Source organism: Tauraco erythrolophus, chromosome 19 (genome assembly GCF_009769465.1).
Source record: "Tauraco erythrolophus isolate bTauEry1 chromosome 19, bTauEry1.pri, whole genome shotgun sequence".
Lineage (NCBI taxonomy): Eukaryota > Metazoa > Chordata > Aves > Musophagiformes > Musophagidae > Tauraco > Tauraco erythrolophus.
In genome coordinates, this window is record NC_141483.1 from 12694509 (window position 1) to 12715197 (window position 20689).

Genomic DNA, 20689 nt, shown 5'->3' on the forward strand with positions numbered 1-20689 from the left:
CGGCGCCACGCCCAGGCGAGGCGGGCGCTGCGGCGGAGCGGCGATCATGAGCACGGAGGGTGAGGGGAGCGGGGCGCGGGGGGGCAGCGCGGGGGGCAGCGCCGGGGCTGACGCGCGCCGTTGCTTTGCAGACCTGATCGAGACCTTCAGGGCGCAGCTGAGGGACGACCCCGACGTGGCCTCGGCCGTGGCCGCCATCCGCGCGCTGCTGGGCTTTCTCAAGCAGGACCGAGGTGGGCCCGGGTTCCCCCTCAGCCGCGGCGCGGGGGGGCCCCCCCTCTGCCCCGGGTCTCCCCGGCCCTGACCGCGCACCTCTTCTCCTCCCCCCCCGCCCCGCAGGGGAGACCATCCAGGGGCTGAGGACCAGCCTGCGCGACGCCATCGACACGCTGTCTCGGGTGGACTCCTCGGTGGCCGTCTCCTCCGGCGGGGAGCTCTTCCTGCGCTTCATCAGCCTCACCTCCCTGGAGTACTCGGTAAGGGCGGCCGCCCCCTGCCCAGCCGCGCTGCCTGCGGGGGGACCCTCCAGCCCCACAGCAGGCGTTTTGGTGTTTTCCAGGACTACTCCAAGTGCAAAGAAATCATGATCGAGCGCGGGGAGATCTTCCTCAGGAAAGTCTCTCTTTCGAGGAACAAGATCGCCAAGCTGTGTCATCCTTTCATCAGAGATGGGGCTGTGAGTAGGCCGAGGCAGGGTCACCCTTCTTCTCTGGCTCTGCTGCTTGCAGTCGTGGAAAAACTGCAAGGGAGTGAAGTTTATTAACATTCCCGACAGTTTTGGCTGATGGTGGCTTGTGCAAGTACATAGGCATAATGTCACCCATCACTTTATTTTGTTAAGATTCGTCTCCTCCCCCTACTTCAGTTTTCTTGCAATCCAACTTTAACTCGTGATCTACTTCTAGAAGTGCTGAGGAGTCACAGCTTCAAGTTTCCAGTTGAAGTACTGGATCATCACCCGTTGGCAGCATCGGGGCTGGCCACAAAAAGCCCAGCTCACAGAGTGGTGTACTGCCCTATGATTTGTAGAATACAAGTGACATACATTAGTTATTTAACGTTGATGGACAGTTGTGTGAAGTTGTGTAATGACACCATTAAGAAAAGTAGAACTTTCCCAAAGCTCAGCAAAAGGTAACGTCTGATTTTTTTTTTTTTTGACAGCGAATATTGACACATGCCTACTCAAGAGTGGTCCTCAGAGTGTTAGAAGCAGCTGTCGACTCAAAAAAGCGATTCAGTGTTTACGTTACTGAATCACAGCCAGATCAAGCAGGGCAAGTACTCATTAATTTGTGTTTTATCTTGGTTAACAGGGTAAGTTACAGCTAGCATCAAAGCCGTCATACTTCAAGAAAACCTGCTAGGCTTGTTTGCAGCATTTAAAATTGTAAACATCACTAATAATACCAAATTATTCTGAACAAGTGGGAAAAAAAACAGTATTGGCAAGTAATTTCCTATATTAAATTTTCTACTAACAGAGTTGCCTAGGTTTTCTTCAAAGGTTTACAAAATTTCCATCATTGCCAGCCAACCTATGTTTCCCTTGGGAGATGGGAGATGATTTCTAGTCGTCTGTTTCAAAAGTAAGCTAAAATAATCAGTTCTGTCCTAAGCACAGCAAAATAAAACATTCAGCTAACAATGTCGTTTGAAGATGCCAAATAAATTCTATTACTGATAGCAAGAGAGCAGGCTTTCCCTCTTCAGAGCATACGCTTTTGTGTAAGTGAAGTAATAAATCCTGCATACTGGATAATACACGTTGCTAACTGGTCTTTCACTAGAATCAAGGATGTTCAGTCAAGTGAAGTACGTGTGATTTTCCAGCTTCACTGAAACGTAACTTCTAGCAATGCATCCCATGCTTTATTACTTGTTTCTTACACCCTGTTGATGGTAAAGCTGAGACATTTTAGGTAATCTGTCATCTTAATAATAGTTCACTGACCCATCTTGCCGTAGCTGTAATTCCTGACTGCTAGAACAAACTCACTTTACTTTTGTTGAGTTTTTTGTAATCTGTTTGTTTCCATTTCTACACACGAACGTGTTTTTGGCTAGAGGGTACATCGTAAAGCAAAACTACAGGCAAGGGGACATGGGCAGTCATGGGTTTGTGTTTTTCAGACCATATTTTTCTAGCATGGTCTTTAAAGAAAATACTTTTAAGGTTCAAACATGTTTTTTTTTAACAGGCAAAAAATGGCCAAAGCCCTGAGGAAGCTGAACATTCCCGTGACTGTGATTCTGGATGCTGCAGTTGGGTAAGTTTGATCATTAAGTCTTATTTTATTTGTGAGTTTTGTAGAAGCTTGTTCAAACTAGAGAGGTTATTACTGAGTTTGTCATAGTCATCAAACAAGCTAAACAAGTTACACCTTTAGGTGCACGATTAGGAGACTACACCTGCTACAAAGCAAGTATTTGATGTCTGTATGATAGAATGAAAAATGGGAGTCAGACCTAAGCAGGTATCTGTAACAAAAAAAAAAAAGAACTGAGATGCTAGACAAAAAGGCTACTTTTTTCCTAATTTGCATATGTGTTATCATTTTGGAGTTTCTTAAGCTATTTGCTAAATTACCTCTGCTTAGCGTAGGTCTAAAACACGAGAAAAGAAAGAATGATGGTAAATCTGAACCTCAACTCTTGCTTAAGTGCAGAAACGCCTGAGAGGCTGCCTCCAGGGCAAAACAGACCTCTGCCTAGGGAAGATAGTGGCTGGACTGGACAAGTCTGTAAGTTCTGTTGAACACATCAGATCTACTCAGATCACTTGGTTAATGGTTTTCACGTTAGAACTGTATTTTCAATTAGCAAAACACATTGGAGTGACGTAAAGAATCTTATCACTGGCACCCAGGTTCTGTAACTTATTCCTAGTCAGATTTCAACTTCTTCCAGCACTTACACGATTGCCAAGGTCAGGTATGGCTGGAGAAAATACAGTTACTTGATATTCCTGCTAGGGAAGGAGATGAAAGCTCACTCCAAGGATGTGTAACAGCACATAGACTTCCACAGGCAGATGAAGCTAGTTCAGAAAAGTGAAGGACTGTTTGAATTACTAATTTCTGTTCAGCGAGTTGTCGTATTACCCAGTAAGACTTGGATTTTTTTCCCCCCTTTCAACAGCTATATTATGGAGAAAGTGGACCTGGTGTTAGTTGGTGCTGAAGGTGTAGTTGAAAGCGGAGGCATTATTAACAAGGTAATAGGTAGTGAGTTCATTACATCATTCTGTAAACTCTAGGCTTTTAAAGTTTACTTTCTTTGAAGATTTCAAGGCTTTCTGAAAAGTCTTTTCTATGTGGATGTTCCCAGTAAATGTCTGTTTATTGTTGGAAACCAGGCAATATTATGTGTCACTCTAGCACTGAGTCTGCATGTTGTTTTCCATCTGTCTCCACAGATTGGCACTAACCAAATTGCTGTGTGTGCCAAAGCTCAGAATAAGCCATTTTATGTGGTAGCAGAAAGTTTCAAGTTTGTCAGGCTTTTCCCTCTAAATCAGCAAGATGTCCCAGATAAGTTTAAGGTAAGAGAAATTCAAATTACTTCTTGGCCAGCTAAGATGCACACTTGCATGTCTATGAAGAATTTTCATCTGAGCATGTCTTCATTCATCTGGGTCTCCCTACGATAGCATACTTTACATAATAAGGAGTTGCTCCATGTTACAGTAACATGCCAGACAACCATAATTTGTCGTAATACTAACATTTAGTTCCTAAAGCAGTTCCTTTGGGGCACAGGAGCAGCTGGGAGTAAGAAATAGTTAAATCAGTACACTTCAGAAATAAAAACTACTTTGTACACAAGATAGAACAGCTGAGATCAAGGTGACACCAGCCTATGCTACATTTTAAACTGACTGACTTCCTTCAGTTTTACCACAAACATCTGCTTGAGACCTAGAGTATCGCTCTTGCCCCAAAGAGGTTTTAACTGGCAGTTATGTAATAACTCATGGTCTTTGCTTCCTTCTAGTACAAAGCAGACACTTTGAAAACAAGCCAGAATCTAACAGAGGAGCATCCCTGGATTGACTACACATCACCATCGCTAATTACGTTACTGTTTACAGACCTGGGTGTGTTAACTCCATCAGCTGTCAGCGATGAACTTATTAAACTCTATCTGTAACAAAGACTCCGTACAGGATGTATCATTTTCTTCAGTGACTATCACAATCGTAAGAACTTGGAAGATGGTACAAGTTGTATGGATGTGGTAAGGAGACAACATGATAAGGATTAATGTAATTATCAGCCTTCTCGAGTTTTTTAAGTGAAACACTGCATGTGGATGGACCACTGTTAAAAAAAATCCAAAAGTTACTAAAATAAATTATTTTAAAGATGGGTGGAGTATTTTAATATTGTAAAATAAAATATCTTATGGTGTATACACAAACTGTTACTGATCTGTGGTTTTTACCTGGTGGAAAGAAAGAAAAAAGAAAAAATTGCACAAAACTGCTAATGGAAATCTGCAGCTCCTGCCATGCCATACAGGAGAGGTGCTTTTAGCTTTGTTCTTAACTGCAGGCCTGGTCTCTTCATGAAGAAATTAGATCAATTCTGTTCTCTGCATCATTATTTTGTTGTAAAAATACAGTTTTATTGAAATAGGCAGTATTTTAATGTAAAGGTGTGGTTAGAATAACTGTCAACCTTCAGGCTCTCAGTCAGCAACAATTTCTGCGTTGAGTCTACTCTGATTGCCTGTGAGTCTCTTCTCAAACTCTTCTTCACTAATTTTTCCTTTTTTTAATCTTTTCAAGAGTCTCGTGTCATTGAGCAACTCTTCCATATCCTCATCTTCAATATCAGAGCCCTGTGGACAGTTGAAAAGTAACAAATCAAACACAACAGCAAAAGGCCTTCACTCTATACAGCTGAACACAAGAGAAGTTTCCAACTCAGATTTTGCCAGGAGTTTCCAAGCAGGAAATAATACTCAGTTTCTACCTAGGAAACTATCAAACTCTCAGTTACACTTTTTGAGAATTAAAAAAAAAGAAAAATAAAGCAAGTACTGTCCACCATCATGCCACACTGCTCGACCTCAGACCTAAAAACAGTCCCTATACTGGCAGCATTATTGACCAGCATCAGAGTGCTAAGAAGTTGCTTTAGTGTTTGGCTTTAAAAAGCTTCTCTATGATTTTTTTTTTTTAAGCTTTGCCTGTCAAGGCCCTAAAACGTTAATTTACAGTTGTCAGTTCCATCAAACTTAAATCCCAGGGTACTCTGCCGTTTGAAAGCAGGTACCTATGCTGCAGTAACTATGCAGTTTAATAGACTGGGCACAGTTTACCTCTTCACTCTTCCTTTTAGCTGTTATTTTCTTTTTCTTCTCCCTCTTGGCTTTCTGCTTTGACCAGGCTTTGTTCTTCATGAATTTCTTTTTTCCTCCGTTTTCTTCTCTCTCTTTTCTTTGTTGTTCTAATTGCTTTTGTCTCTGTTTTTCTCTATTTTTATCCTTAAATGAAATGGAGTCTGTATTAACAGTGACTGGAGTAAAGTCTGGAAAACTTTTTCCTCTTAGTTCAGGCATCTTTGGCATTTTTAACAATGCAAAACCTTTGGCAAGGCTAGAAAAATCCAGGTCTGTTAAAATAAAGATTATAAAGTCAGTTTCCTGCTGGATAAAAAGTTAATTTAACTTAGCAATCACAGAAAAGAGCATTATCTTATTGTACTGTTTTCATTCTATACTTAATACTAGTAACAATAATAACTCATTTTTATTTATGCTTATATCAGTTTTGGTCAAACTTACTAATTAAATGTTTTCTCTTGAAAACTATGGGAAACAAGTTGCTTAAAAAAATAGGATTTTGTCAAAAATCTGATGTGGCAGAAAGTAACTTTGAGAGCAGGAATCAGTAGCTGAAGCTTGTGGACAGTAACGTGACGCTTTTTGCCAAACCAAATACTTCTGAAAGGAACAGTAAAAGATACCAGCCCCTGCTGGGAATTACCTTTTATTCGGAAGATCAGATTACATTCATGTTTGGCATAAGCTTGGACATAAGACACAAATGCTTTCATCCCTTTCTCAAACACCGCCCTGTCAGCTAGGGCCATGGACTTCAGTTTTGGAAGAAGATCCAACACGTTTGTCTGGGGTTTCATTTCCTGCATGGGACACTGAAAACCAGAAAAGAAACACAAAACTCAAGGAAAAGTTCAGCTGAATTATTTAAAACGCACTGCGAAACTTCAAACACACACTTCCCCAGTCAATCTCCACTGAGCTTTTAGCCCTTTCCCCGCTTTCACTTGCTCATTTCAACACCCTGGTTCACCACTCAGCCCCGCACAGCTGTCCAAGCCCAGCAGGAGAGTTCACACGCAGCAGCTCAAAAGAGGCAATGTCTTCATCTCATGCCTTATCCAGCTTATGTTCTCCTCAGCAGGCCTCTGGAGAATCTATACCATTAATCCCACAAATGCAGGGCCAGGCATGGGAAATTATCAGAGCTAAAAATCAACAGCACAGAGGGTGCAGCAGATAAATTGGTGGTGGCAGGGCTGGGGGTAGGAGTGTAAACCAGCACCGCCCTTCTGGATGTGCTCAATCTCCACACCCTTAGAAATGAAACGCCTTTCCTTACTCAGTGCATCCCATGTTCCTATTAGAAACTGAGCAGATAACACTGGGAGCAATCGTGTTCTAACAGAGAGTTGCATTTGGTGACTCATAAGCAGCCCTTGTCTTTTTTAATTACGCACGTCTGCTAAAACATTACCTATGCATATGACCTAAAGTCCTAAAAATTCTGATTTCAAAATTCCTATCAGTAAGCTTGTCCCCTTGCCCTTTCCTGCTTTGGGGTAGAATAAAAGTCTACTAACCTTCTGGTTGATTGAGAGAAAGTTAATGTAAGATTCTTCCATGGGAAGCAAAAACACGAGAGCGCTGCCTACATTGCCGATCCGTGCTGTTCGACCACAGCGATGCACAAAGGCACTGCACAACACAACACAGGGTTAGCTTCACAGGGGATGCTCAGTCTGATTTTAAAGTATTAGACAGCAAAAGGGCAACTCTTGTGCAACAGAAAATGTGAAGTACTCCATACTTTTGAAACAAACCAACAGGAATCAGTAAAACGCAATACAAGATGTGCAGCAGTCCCACTCAGTTGTTAGGACTGCATGCTAAAGCAAGGGGTATCTGGTTTGGGGGTGAAGTTTAAGCAAGTTGTAGGGAGGGTTATTACAACAGAAATTAAAATACATAGAAAAGCGCCTTTCACGTGAGCTTTCAATGCACCATTCCTTGAAGAGCTCTGTCCCCTCCCTCGTCTCTTCCACTTCACCCAAACGTCTCACCTCTCACTCTTTGCTATTCTCACACGAAGCCTTACCCAAAAGTGCCTCTTCACACAAACGTAAGCGGCAACCACCCGTGTGACTTACGCACATATGACACAAAGTCATTTCAATTCACAGCAGTTACACAAAAAGTGCAGTGTTGGAACCTCCCCTGCTGACATGTTATTTTGCCCGTTCACTCAGGCTAGCTTCCAGGCAGCCATTTAATGTGCTTTCTGCAGTTGTGTGTTCCCAATTTCCATCTGAACAGTACAGTAACAAAACCACAAGTAGAAAAAAGGTTCTTAAGAGCAGAAGTTGTACCTCGCACTGCTAGGTGGGTCATACTGTAAAACCCAGTTTACTTCTGGAATGTCTATGCCACGGGCCATCACATCAGTGCAAACTAAAATGCCACTAGAAAGAAGAAAAAGCTTATTTTCATTAAACTGTCATTTGAGTAGAGCCAGTCTCCCTCCAGCTGTGTATTCTGCATCTACCTTGGAGAACAAGAAACTAAACCTTTTAAAACATTTGTTTTTTTGAAAAGAGACCAAATATTGTAAGGTAGTTGCAGCTTTCACCAACTAAAATTCTACCTAACATTATGAAAAGGAACGTGATTTATATCACAGCCAACATATCACTAAGAAAAAAATCCATTCCCTATTACAAGTTCTATTTTTAAGTCACCATTGCATCCACCACAGCTGAACGTAATACCATACATGTTTTAATAAAAGACGTAAACAGTTCTTCCAGTCTGTCGGTAATTATTTTTCCTATTATATAAAATGATAGAACTCAGGTCCCACGCAATAAAAAATGACAGCTAATGGGGCAAGAGTTTCTTAACAACATCCTGCAAAGCTGACAAAGAACACTTCTGCAGGTAAATTACAGCATCGTGTTGCCATATTCTTGCTCATGTACTAACAAAATAGTATCCTGGGTTTCCACTCTGGTTACCAATCAGGAAAAGGTTATTTTCCCTACCAGTTCCCTATTGATGAGAGATTTATACAGCAAGGCTACTGCAACATGTGACAGCACAGTGTGTCCAGTTAAAACAGTAGCATAGATAGCAGCAATGATGGGCTTCATAGTGCTTGTGTTTGGCCAGCAAGCACCACAAACTTTAGAGGGTCCCAGGCTGCAGGATATCCTAAATCTGTGTCCTTGCTGCCACACAAATTATCCAAGCTGGACATGCTCCAGCCACATTTTCACCTTCTGATCATACTTTGAGGACCTAACCATAGTTTCTGTTATTAAAAATGCAGCTAGTCCTCAGCACACCACTCTTCCACACTTCAGTGGCAGAACAATATAGTCAAAGAAAATTACAAATCCCTCACTATTTCTGCTTTTGGCTAGTTTAGCCTATTCATATTTCTTACCCTGGGAGCTTCCGAAACTCAGTGAAAATCTTGTTACGCTTCTGTTTCATTTTCCCATGAATGCTCATTATTTTCACTTGTTTAATTAAGCATTCCAAAGCCTTCCCATAGTATTCCACACAGGCACACGTGCTGTTGCAATAAAGACAGACAAAATAGTAAAAGATTATGCTGCATTTTTAACCTGGTTTAGACAATCAAGCTAGAGTGGTCTGAGATCTATCAAAAAAACCCCACTATTGCCTATTTTTATTTGAAATATGTACATCACTTTTATAATTAACATATAATCACCTATAATGCTTTAAAGACGCATATAAAATCTACATTTTACTTAATAACATTCAACACAATCCTGACATGAAGCGACGATCGATCTCTTTTTAGGCACCATATTCTACAAGACATCTATTAAAATTAAACTCTTTTAAAACAGTTGTGTTCTTGTCAACACATGGCACAGTTTTGGCATTTAAGTAATAAAACATCACACAGTTTTCACAAGGAAACACGAACAGAATTACCTGAAAAAGACTAGATGTTTTTCCTGTTTGTGCTGTCGAAGAAAATGCACCAACTGATTAAATTTTTCATCTGCTTTGCAGATCTATACATTGCAAAAGAAAAAAAAACACCCAGTAAGAAAACTGACTTGACACAAAGTGATCTGCCAGTTTCCTCCATTCATTGCACACTGATAAATGCCCATGGGCAGAATTTCTTAAAACTGATCATTTGTACCACAGTTCATCATGTGGAATATTACTCTTTTATGTATCTTAAGTAAAAACAAATACTTAAACTCCCAGTTTTCCCATGCCCAGCCACAACACCTCTCCATTAGTTTCTCAGGTTTCCCTCAGCCACTTCTCTGAAATCACCAGTCTCCCCCCATGCCCATTCACTGTAAGCAGGTCAAGGAGCCACAGCACTGCAGCTAGCTCAGGGTCACAACAACTCCTGGCCAGCCAAACAAAATTCACAGAGCAGGAAACAACAGGGTTGCTAATTCCAGTCTTTTTCCTTGGCTCGGTTACTGATCCTCAGAGAACCTGCAACAGCTTTGAGACTTCTGGTTCCTCTATCAATGTGATCATAACTGGCCAAGATCTGAAAACTTATTGACACAATCAGGGAAAAAGGAAAGAGATCAAGAAACTATCGCGAAGCACCGAGATTTCACCATGTAATAGTTCTCCAGGCGTGTTGGAGTTTTCTGTGTGTTGCTTGCTGCCACCCCCTTCTCTTTCACCGAGATGCGGACAGGATTCCGGAGACCTGCTCTCACCAGGTTCTCCACCTCTTGAGTTTGTGTTGCTGAGAACAGACCTGTCCGTCTCTGCTTGGGCAGAAAGTCCAGAATGGCATTTAAACTGCAAGTAAGCACATGTAAAACATAAGTGTCCCAAGACTTCCCTCAGAAAGAAGCTTAATCACTGGAAACAAGAGTTTATAAGCAAAATAATTTTTATTATCAAGCGCCAATCTTCTATTGAGCTAATCATCTTAACTTTGAAAGAAAAAAAGACATCAAAGCTTATTTGTTAAAGTGTTTTAAGCCATTCTGATGTGTAAATAATACTTAATCAAGCATTAATATAGCATGTGCTAATATACCTCAGAAAAAAAGACATTTTAAACTCTGTATTCATCAAGGATCTACCCTTTCCTGATTCTCTTAGCAACTGCTTTGTATAGTCAACAGAGCAAAGAGAGGTAAAAGAACAAAACAGAACAAATCTAATCTTAAAGGTCACTGTAGGACCACACTCATTCACATCAATCACATATGAACTCGTTTAAAACTTCAGAACTATTATGAGGATTTATTATTTAAATACCTTGCTTCGAAGCCCATATCTAGAAGTCTATCTGCTTCATCCAATACCAACACATCAAGAGACTTCACGCAGCTTGCTAGATCCAGCCCATCTGCTTTTCTTCTGAACAGATCCTCCAAGCGGCCCGGTGTAGCTACAATGATGTTCCCGCTGTTTGTGAACAAGACATGCAGCAATTTTGAAACTGTGCAAGGTAAAGACTTTGGGGGAGCTCCTAACATAATTACCACAAACCTGCACTCAAGTCGACTGCGTTCTTCAATAAAACAATTTCAGTTTGTCACTTCTAACTGTATTTATATTTCAGTGCCTTTCAGGCACTGTTGACAGGAGAAAAACACTCACGTGTACACCATTTGTGGCAATAAAAATTTAGAATATAATCAGCAACTACCAGCTAGAAGAAATACTTGGCACTTCCACACAAAAGCCTGTGGCAAATATGATTGCTTCTAAACTTCCTCATTAGTATCAGCACCAAAAAGTTTGAGAAAAGTATTCATCAGCATGGTCTCAATCTCACTAGAGCGTACTGCTCATTCAACATTTACAAGAAAGAAGGAACTGAAATACTCGGTGAAGATGGTTTTCTGCTCACCATGCTGCACACTGTTCTTCACTCAAACAGCATGTAAATGGTACTGATTTCACATATGATCCTTTCCTATTGTCTCATCATGGCAAATCTCACTCAAGGAAAAGAATCCACGATTTCCCAAATATATTTATGCAGTACCATCAAACTTTAGTGCCAGCAAGACCAAAGCCCTAATTTGAAAATCCCAAGAGTGGGCAGTAAACCACAGCTGTGAGGCATTAATAAAATTAATTAAAATTAACAATCAACTCACCCGTGTTCTTTAAACTTTTCAACATCTTCCATGGGATTCCTACCACCAATTAAAAGAATCTGACTAAAACAATAGAACAGAAAGATTTAGGTCATCTTTAAGTTTTGCTGGTTTACAAACGACAGAAGTCCAAAGAAAAGAAACCATGGTCATGACAAGCTTAAAGTTCACTCACCTAAACCTGGGGAAGTGTTTTGTGAAATGTGACAGCACCTCATCAATTTGAATAGCTAATTCTCTCGTTGGTGTGATAATTATTGCTCCAACCTGCACATGAAAAACAAAAGGAATTTATGGAAAATAACAGCAGGGAAGAAAGATTTGGGAAAAGTTGTCCCTTACAAGGTAAGTGAATATGAGCCATGCTCATGATCTTAGTTTTAGACAAAACATTTCCACAGATATACAATAAAGTATACAAAATAACAGGAAGTATCTATGAAAGAGGTACTACACCAACGTGCAAAATACCTCTGCTCAAAGAGCAGTATCTAGTAATGATATTTAACAGCAAAAAACAGTGCAAGTTCTCTGTATGCTAAAATGGATTCGAAGCCAATGGACGCTAAAAAGCAAAGACTCTTGTTTGCAGTACATCATCGTATTTGGCACCTTAAGGCGCTTTTCTAACAGCTCAGAAACCTGCTTTGATCATGTAAAATGAAAAGCTGTATCTAAGCACAAAGAAAGCCCCTCAATATTTGTTTTCAAGTTTTAAACAGTTGTTACTGCTACACCAAAGAGCTGAGCACACGGTCACTTTATGCGTACGCAGTTTTCCTTCCTGGTACTTTTCCCAAAGTCGTCAAATCTTATCGGCACATCATAAAAACAGACTTAGAACTGAGTCACTTAATCTTACCTGCATTTTCTTTAATTTTTCCTCCCGCCTGAGAAGAATTTCCAGTATGGGAATTACAAACGCTAAGGTTTTGCCACTGCCTGTTACCTGCGAGAAAGCAAACAGAGCGGGTCCCCCCTCAGCCCCGGAGGCGAAGCAAGAAAAACAACGAACTCGACGAAGAAAAAAATCACTCACGGCTTCGGCGGCAACATCCTTGTTGTTGATGAAGAGCGGAATAGTCGCGGACTGCAAAAAGAGAAACATCGCATGAACTTGCTCCGGCGGAAATCGATCTCCCAGAAGCTGAATCCCCCCCCCAAGGGCCACCAAAGCCCCTGCGGACATCGCCCGCAGCCAGCGGCGGGACAGCGATGGGCAGCGACTTCCCAACGCGCTGCCCGCCCCCTCCTCCCTCCGAGCCCGGCGGGGCCCGGCCCCCACCTGCACGGGGGTCATGCGGGCGAAGCCGCGCTCCCGCAGCGCCCGCAGCACGCCCGGGCTCAGCGCCACGGGCAGCGACTCCCAGCGCCCCTCGGTCACCGCCTCCATCTTCCGCGGGCGCGGCCGCCGCTCGCCTCCGCCCCGCCCCGCGCACGGAAACCGGCGCCGCCGCGCCCCGGTTCCGCCGCCGATCAGGTTCCGCCGCGTTTCAGTTCCGCCGCCGATCCGGTTCCGCCGCCACCGGCCGCCTCCGGGTAGCCCCCGCCGCTTTTTGCCTCCCTGAGTAGCAAACTCACGTAGCAGTAGTCGGTAGTAACCGCAGTAGTAGGTAGTAGCCGGTAGTAAGCACCACTCTCCGGATACAGCAAAAAAAAATCGGATTTTTACGGGAAGCGGTCTGTCGTAGTCGGTACTTCTGCAGGTCAGACAGAAGCTCTGACACCCGGCTGCTCCCAGTTGAGCAGCAAAGCTGAAGGTGTAGAATTACCCGCCCAAAAAGCGGGATGGCATTGGGATAAATTCTTACTGAAATTGTTACCCAACAATAAAGGGGTTAAAGTTTTTGTGCAAGAGTTTCATGAAGGGTTTAGTCGGCAGTAGGTGATTTACGCACATCTAAAGAAACTGAAGTATCAAAGTATCAAATCCTTAAAGTATCAAAGAAAAAAAAAAACAAATTCCTTTCTTTTTTTTTTAAAGAATTTGTTTATTTATCGAACCTGGGTCATATTTAGATTCACGAGCAATTTTTAAATGTACATCTTAGAATTCAATTTGAAGTGTTTTACACAAAAATATTGGCACACAACAGTCGCAATAAGGTGTAACAGCCACCTTTCTGAAGAACTGCTGCAAGTGTTTGCCCAAGGTTGAAAAAACTTTACCTGGAACATGAAAACCTGTAACAAATTTTAAATTAATAGTACAAAACTGTTGTGTGTTACTTGTAGAGGCTCCCCCCTGGAAAAGACCCCGCCCCATCCCCAAAAATGATTACAACTAATATACATCAGTCACAACATAATCCTGGCTCAGCACCCACATCAGACGCTGCTTTAATTTTCGAAACCGACCAAGATACCGAGGAAAGTAACTTTATACAAAAACAAATCTACATGTGCCCGGAAAAGAAAACACACCAGTATTTAGCATTATGCTAATGATGATTAGATCGGGCAGAGACTGCCACTTAACTTAAATACCAGGGCTGCATAGCATCGCAATAAACCCCCAGAATCGTTAACCCTTTGGCATCAGGAATCCAGATTTCCTGAACGCTAATGCATTCTGCAACAGCGCCAACAGTCTGAGCTTTGGACCTGCAAGAACCAAAGGGTTAAGCTATTGTTTGCCAAGACACTGCACACCATTGGCTTTGATATAAAACCTGTGAAAGACTAAAAACCATACCATGAACATTCAGTAATGAGAGAAAATGGATTTCTGTATCAACTATTTCATTTAAAAGACCTTTGGGAATCAGTTGATATAATTAGGATAGTTATCGGAGACTTTCTTTTAAATAGCAACTAGGTATGAACGGTAGATTGGAAGTTGTCAGAATAAAGTTCCAATCACTTCTCCTTGGCAGTTTATTTAAGTGAAGAAGGGATTATTTGGATTTCGTAACAACTATTGCAGGGTTAAAGAGGTCAAAAACGCAAACAGTCATGTTAGGGCCTTGTACCGTTTCCCTAGAGAGAACTGCAAGTATTTATGAAAACAGGGGGGAAAAAAAGTTAGAAAAGACATCGACATTGCTTGTTACTACAGTTGAATTACAGCATTTGCAGCTTGCTTGGACCTCGCTTAGCATACAGACTAGGCAGATTTCAGTGAAAAAAATTATGCCAATTAAGTGACACGATTTCAGCATAGCTTTTGCTACAGAAGATATATAAAAACAATTCATTTTTAACTAGGAAGGAACATAAGCAAATAAGTTTTACAGTTCAGTAAAGAGGGTTCAGAAACTAAATGACTTTTTTGTGACCAGGATGTTTGGTAGACAGTGAACTGAAATCCGGGACCGGAAAAGTACTCTTAAACAACCCTTCGGACTTCAAAAAACCTCTTCAGATAGTAGATTTGTCCCAGTGTCATGGCAACTAGTACAAGAGCTTCAAAGAACGACCAAAGAACCACTCTGCTGTTTGTGTTGTCATTAACTGTTGGGGGAAAAACAAAGAAGTAGTGAGCAACAAAGCATTTAAAACAAAATTAAACCACACTTTGTCACTGGAACTGAAGTACTGCACATCCACCAGTGGCATTTGTATCATGTCATTACAAGTGTCCCAGGATGACTCTGCAGTCTTAGAAACGAGATCTGAGCGGCGGCTTGAACTGTGCTGTGCCAGCAGGCATTCTCACCCGCGCTCTGCACGAACACTGCGCCACCTTTCTCTGTTCTGCCCACCTTCAAAGAGGCCAGACAGAAGTTTGTAACTGCTCAACAGAAGCCACCTGCTTTTTCAAGTAACAGTTGCATATTACGGTCTCAAACTCAAATGGGGAATTTCTAATCTCCAAAGGTTCATCGTCTTTGGTTCTAAAAGCTCAGCATTTTCTTTGGTGACTAACGGTCTGATTTAAGTCATAAAACTGGAGACATTCATGGGTTCAAAAAGTATTTTCACATTAACAGTATTTGCCCTTTACTCTCACTGGGCTTCCCCTAAGGCACCACTAGGCATGCTCAGTCATACTTTAAAACTGTATTTCAGAAAGTGAGGATTGTGACTGCAGAGTTATCCGTATTCTCGACTTGGAAATAACAGTAGTTCTGCCCTATTTCAATGAAATATTGAAAAAAAACTTTGGCTCAATTATTAAGCCCCACTCCCTTCAAGGATGGAGTGACAGTTCAACCAAAGTCTATCCCTGGGAACCATATCATTACCAGTATCTTCACGAATATGCTATTCCAAGAACTACAGAACAATTAAGCAAAGATTATTTTGTATAAAATTGTCACATAAAAGGCGAGCCAATTTAAAGAACATTGCAAGCATCAACTACATTCTTTATTGTATGGGGAGGTCCTTCAGAATTGTTTTGGTTTTTTTTTTTTTTGTAACTTGGAATAGCTTTCATGGACTTGAATTTTAAATCACATTTTCGTAAGTTCATTTGAGAGGGTAGAAGGCATTTAAGTCAAAGACACATACTTGCTCTATGTATTCTTTCACGAACTTCCATGTACTCCTGTTCATGCTTTACAGCTGTCATGGCCACTGCTAACTCATTAATCATCTCTTCTAGCTTGTTCTGATGAGCTGCAGAATAATTTCAGAAGAATCAGAAAGTCTGTTATTGACTCAAAAAACGATCTGTTAGAATTTAGGAACAGTAATACTTCATTTCCCGTCGCAGAAGTAGTTCTGGAAAATGCAGTCTGTACAGCTGAAAACTTTCAATCTTTACAGCAAAGTCAAGTTTAGCTTTCACAGCGCCACTTTTCCAAACACGCCTCGACGGTATTTAACAAGCGAGAAAACATCTTTCTCCACATCTGACCAGAAGGCAGAAGACACACACTTTAGAGTCAGTACAGGCCACTTATTTCAAATACGGGCATACTCTGCTAGAAAAACAGAATGTAAGAACACGAGGTCAATACCACACACTAGTATCTATTCTGACAATATATTCCAAGCAAACTATCTCAACGTTACAGCTTTTCCTAGTTGTTAAGCTTGCAAAAACAGAACGACTGAGAACTGAGCTTAAGATCATGATGCTGGCAAAACGAGATCACTTTCTGAAGCAGCATACCACATCTTGTAATCTTCTGGTTTAGCTGAAGCACAGCGTTCAGCAGAAACAATGCCAAAGGGGCCTGGCAGGGGGCAGGAACCCGCTTCGGGTTCTGTATGTGGTGAAAGCAGAAGAGGAGGAAAATACCAAACCAGTAACAGAAAACCAGCTTGAGATAGTTCAGCAAGTGGAAGGATCTGAGATCTAAAATTTAGTGATTTGACTGTCAATCGCAGGATGTTTTAAATACATTCATGCTCAAAGAACTGTCCACTTACAAATTTGTAAGTTACGCAAGTAATTTTCAAAGCTTTCTAGCCCCAAGAGAAGTCCCAAGATACCATTCCACAGACACGCCCTGGGAAATCAGCTCTCACAAAACCCAACACGATTTCCACGGAAGGGACATACTTGACTTTGAAGCTACTTTATTATGTTTTTATTTATGAATTAAGCGTTTCAGATCATGATCTGAAAATAAAGCTATTCAAAATACGCATCTTACGGGGAACAGTCAAAAAGAGGACCAGAGGACTCACACAAGTCACAGTTAAAATCTAAATAGTTGTGTGAACAGCACTCACTTTGCTAATGTCATAAATCCCTTATGTTCATGGCCAACTGGTAATTGCAACAAGGGCAAAAGGTTATGAGTAAGAAAAGAAATTACAGCTGTGGGGATTAATCCCACTCAAAAAAATACACTAAAGAAAAAGTGTTTGCCTTAAAAAAATTTAAAGCTGTACTAACATTCTTTACAACAGGTATACTCAGACTCACTAAAAGATTTAACCGAATCTTAAAAAAAATCCCCAAAAGTTAGGAATTTGTTACTTTTCAAGTGATATCAAGCACTTAATGCACACAGTTATTTACTTGCTAGAATAGAAAACAAGAATTTATTGCCTTCCTGGCTACAGTTAGTGACTTCTAAATAAAACTTTGTTGTTACCCAAGACATTTGTCTATTTCTTTGACAGCAAATGACAAGTTTGAAGTTTTTCCCCTTGTAACATTACTGATAATTCCCAACCTAAAAGAAGCTTACAGCTTCCAAAAGCCCTTCATTATTCAACACCCACTTCAGCAATAGAAAGCGAACATCTTCTAAAATATCCGACGGTCTTGGATGTTCAGTGTTTTAGTTTAATTTCACCTAAAACTCCTGATTAAATCTTCTCTAAGCCGTTAACAACCACCTGAAGACAGACTGTCACGGACAGTTCAAGGACCTGATCCCAAGAGCTGCTAAGGTTATAAACCTCTGGATGAAAGCTTGCAGGTGCTCAGCATTGCTCAGAATCAGACCTTTTATGTAGTTTATTAAAAAGACATTCTCATGCTACAAACAAATGTTACAGAGAAAAAGCAAACGTTAGCTGTTAGTGAATAAACATATGCAAAGGACAAGATGCTACCGAGCTTTCAAAAAGCAGTACACATACCATCCCAGGTATCTCCACCACCTAGAGAAAAGTGTAAGAGATGAACACAAGTACAGGACAAAAGGCTACAGATAAAACAGTAATTTACACAGCTAGGAGAAAAATTCTATATTAGCACATTTATCAAAGAGCTCAACTAATGCATGTAGTAGTCTACATACTGCTGAGCAAACTAGAGATCAGAGAATGAAACTGATGAAAAGACTGAAGGATGGAAGCATTAGTTTCTGCAGATGGCCAGGTGATTGTCTTGTGATTTTGCACTAAATTGTGTAACGAGGTCTAAAAACATCCACATCCATTTTAGCCGTGAAAGGGGACAGCTAACCAGACAATCCGAAGACACAGGAATTCTGAGAATCCTAGTCAAGTTCAGAAAGCATGCACGTAGTGAGAAGCTCCCGAGCCGGAGCTAATTTATTTCCAGGAGTCTTCCTCACCTTCTGTCTCCATGTCTTGCCCCTTCGGAGCTTCCCCGATATCGATAGTGAACATCACTATCTTGGGCGTCATGGTGGACATTCTGTTGCTAAAGCAGAACTTGTAAGTTCCATCCATGTGGGCAGCAAATGTGTATTTTCCGCTGGACTCTCGATCACCTTTGTAAATTCCTTTGTTATCAGGCCCTGTAATCTGGATGGAGAGAACAAAACATCATACGTTTTATTTTGACTACAGTGTTTTTACACACACCATTACAGCATTGCATGCATATTTTGAAGTCACCCAGTCAGAACTACCAGTACCATCTGTAATCTGACTGGTTCAGCATTCTTCCTACTTTCCCTCCCGCAACTCAAAAGCGGTGATGCATTTTCCTGCACAGAAATCTTTAACAAAAAAAAAAAAAATCCCAAACTTCTTCGTAAAGAAAGTCAGATAAAAGCTTCTCTTTCTGGCCAAAGTTACTGGCCTTCTGCAGTCAAGATAAGAAGCATTCAAGAACAAGTAATTGGCTGTCAGCCAAATTAACAACTGCAGGGGAAACCTTATCTCTGATGTCTGAAGGAGAATGAAAAGGAAAAAGAAGACACTCTCCCATATGTCAACACTACTTTAGACACACGGCTGTGCGTTGCTGCAGCTACTGTTTCAAACGGACTAATGAGTCGCTTCCATCCCCCCGGGTCACTGAACTCAGCTGCTGAGCTTCCACTAGAGACACCTGGATGGGATGTCATCGCTTTCTGACTGTCCTGTGCTACAGCGATGTGCCATTTTCAACTATTAAATTCATTTTCAGCAACAACTCTCTCGTGCTAAAGTTATCACGAGCAAACAACTGTCTGCTCTTTCCCAAGACGCAAGGAATTCTTATTTACTACTCTCCTACTGACCGGATGTCTCATTGGAGAGAAGGACTTACCGACAGCTTTCCAGAGGGCAATCAGCCTGACTAAAGCCAACATCTTTTGGTTCCTGGGGAGACACGCCGCTCCCAAAACGAGCAACACGTTTTTGGAAGGAACAATCCCGCTCGTTCTTCCCGCCCAACGCTTCGTTGGGACAAGACCGCACCGAGCAGAATAACGAAGCGCGTCTCAAGAGAACGGCTCTGACAGCACGGGGACCGCCTCCTGCAGCGCCACAGGCACCGAGATCGCCGGGGCCACCGGGCAGAGCTGCCCGGAGCCCCCGCAACGAGGCGGGACCGCCCCGACCTCCACGGACGGCTCGGAGCACCCTCGAGCCGGTGTCTGCCTCGCCGCCGCCCACCCAGGCGCTGCCCCGAGCCGAGCGCGCCGGGCCCGGCCCTGGGGCAGCTCCGCGGCCCTCCCGCCGGCACGGCCCCCACCGCCGCGCCACCCCCCTCACCTCCACGTCGATGTCCAGGAAGCCGCCCTCCGCCACCTCGAAGATGAGCCCCATCTTCGTGCCGGACGGCACCCGCTCCAGGAAGCACTCCTCGGCGTGCGCGTCGATGCTGACGAAGTAGGCGGCGGCCGGGGCCGCCAGGGCGGCCAGCAGCGCCAGCACCGCCCGCACCGGCGACATGGCGGAGCCCAGCGGGAGCGGGCACCGAGCGGCGGGCAGCAGGAAAAGGGGAGGGGGACTTCCGCCGCGCGCCGCGCCCCTTCCGGGGCACGGGGCCGCCGCTCATAGGCCCGCGCAGCCCCGCTGCCACGTACGGCCCGTGCTACGGCGGCCGTGAAGGGACGAGTCGGACAGGGAAGGCGGAAACGCTGAGGCAGGGACCGCGCGGCGCAGGAGGCGGAGCCCTCGTTCGGGAGGAACCAATGAGCACGGAGCGGCGGCGGCGAGGAGCCAATCAGCACGCGGCGGGGAGAGCAGTCGGGTCGGAAAGAGCGGCGCGCGGAAGGGCATTGGGTGGGTCGCTGAGGGGGCGTTGCCCGGCAACCGGGAGCGCGACGGCGGGAGCGCGGGACGGCGCGGGCGGGCGGCTCCTGAGGCGATTCGGGAGGGAGGGCGGCCGTCCCGCAGCCCTGCGGCCAGGGGTGGCGGCGGCTTCTGCTGAAGGCCGGGAAGCCCGGGAAACCCGGGAAACCCGAACTTGCCACAGCAAGGCGGAGATCCGGGGAGAAGCTAGCGATCCGGACAGTAATGGATAAGCCCGGCGTGCGGGCAGAAGAAAACGGTCAGGACACATGACAGGCTTCTGCGTCGCCCAAGACCACCTGTGCTTAAAGAGCCATTCCGCGCATGGCCGCGCTTAAATGCTAATTTTCGGCTGAAATTTCCAGTCGGAAATGCGGAAGGCCATGCCTGAGCTTAAGGAAGTCTGTTTTTGTGACGAGATGTTGTGATTATCTGCA

At 43.2% G+C, this 20689-nt stretch overlaps 3 protein-coding genes across 4 annotated transcripts; 1 reads left to right on the forward strand and 2 right to left on the reverse strand.

Annotated features, from left to right (window-relative positions):
• The first annotated feature begins 38 nt into the window (after window positions 1–38).
• EIF2B1 (eukaryotic translation initiation factor 2B subunit alpha) lies at window positions 39–4423 on the forward strand. Its single transcript, XM_086623413.1, has 9 exons — window positions 39–59; window positions 132–233; window positions 340–476; window positions 560–676; window positions 1165–1277; window positions 2202–2270; window positions 3142–3217; window positions 3419–3544; window positions 3997–4423. The coding sequence occupies exons 1-9, from the start codon at window positions 47–49 to the stop codon at window positions 4150–4152; spliced, it is 909 nt and encodes a 302-aa protein (XP_086479539.1). The 5' UTR covers window positions 39–46; the 3' UTR covers window positions 4153–4423.
• A 48-nt stretch (window positions 4424–4471) lies between these two features.
• On the reverse strand, window positions 4472–12819 carry DDX55 (DEAD-box helicase 55). Its single transcript, XM_086623412.1, has 14 exons — window positions 12712–12819; window positions 12466–12516; window positions 12289–12375; window positions 11602–11693; window positions 11427–11489; window positions 10576–10725; window positions 9918–10107; window positions 9259–9341; window positions 8735–8866; window positions 7659–7751; window positions 6873–6987; window positions 5996–6164; window positions 5329–5621; window positions 4472–4845 (listed from the first exon to the last, which is right to left on the reverse strand). Exons 1-14 carry the CDS (start codon window positions 12817–12819, stop codon window positions 4693–4695), a joined length of 1779 nt encoding a protein of 592 aa, XP_086479538.1. The 3' UTR covers window positions 4472–4692.
• A 616-nt stretch (window positions 12820–13435) lies between these two features.
• TMED2 (transmembrane p24 trafficking protein 2) lies at window positions 13436–19910 on the reverse strand. 2 transcript variants are annotated; one of them, XM_086623435.1, is made up of 5 exons: window positions 19731–19910; window positions 18356–18548; window positions 17916–17936; window positions 15882–15989; window positions 13436–14879 (listed from the first exon to the last, which is right to left on the reverse strand). In XM_086623435.1, exons 1-5 carry the CDS (start codon window positions 19908–19910, stop codon window positions 14755–14757), a joined length of 627 nt encoding a protein of 208 aa, XP_086479561.1. In that variant the 3' UTR covers window positions 13436–14754. The 2 variants fall into 2 exon arrangements, with proteins under 2 accessions (XP_086479561.1, XP_086479560.1); XM_086623434.1 differs by lacking the exon at window positions 17916–17936.
• Window positions 19911–20689: the final 779 nt, after the last annotated feature.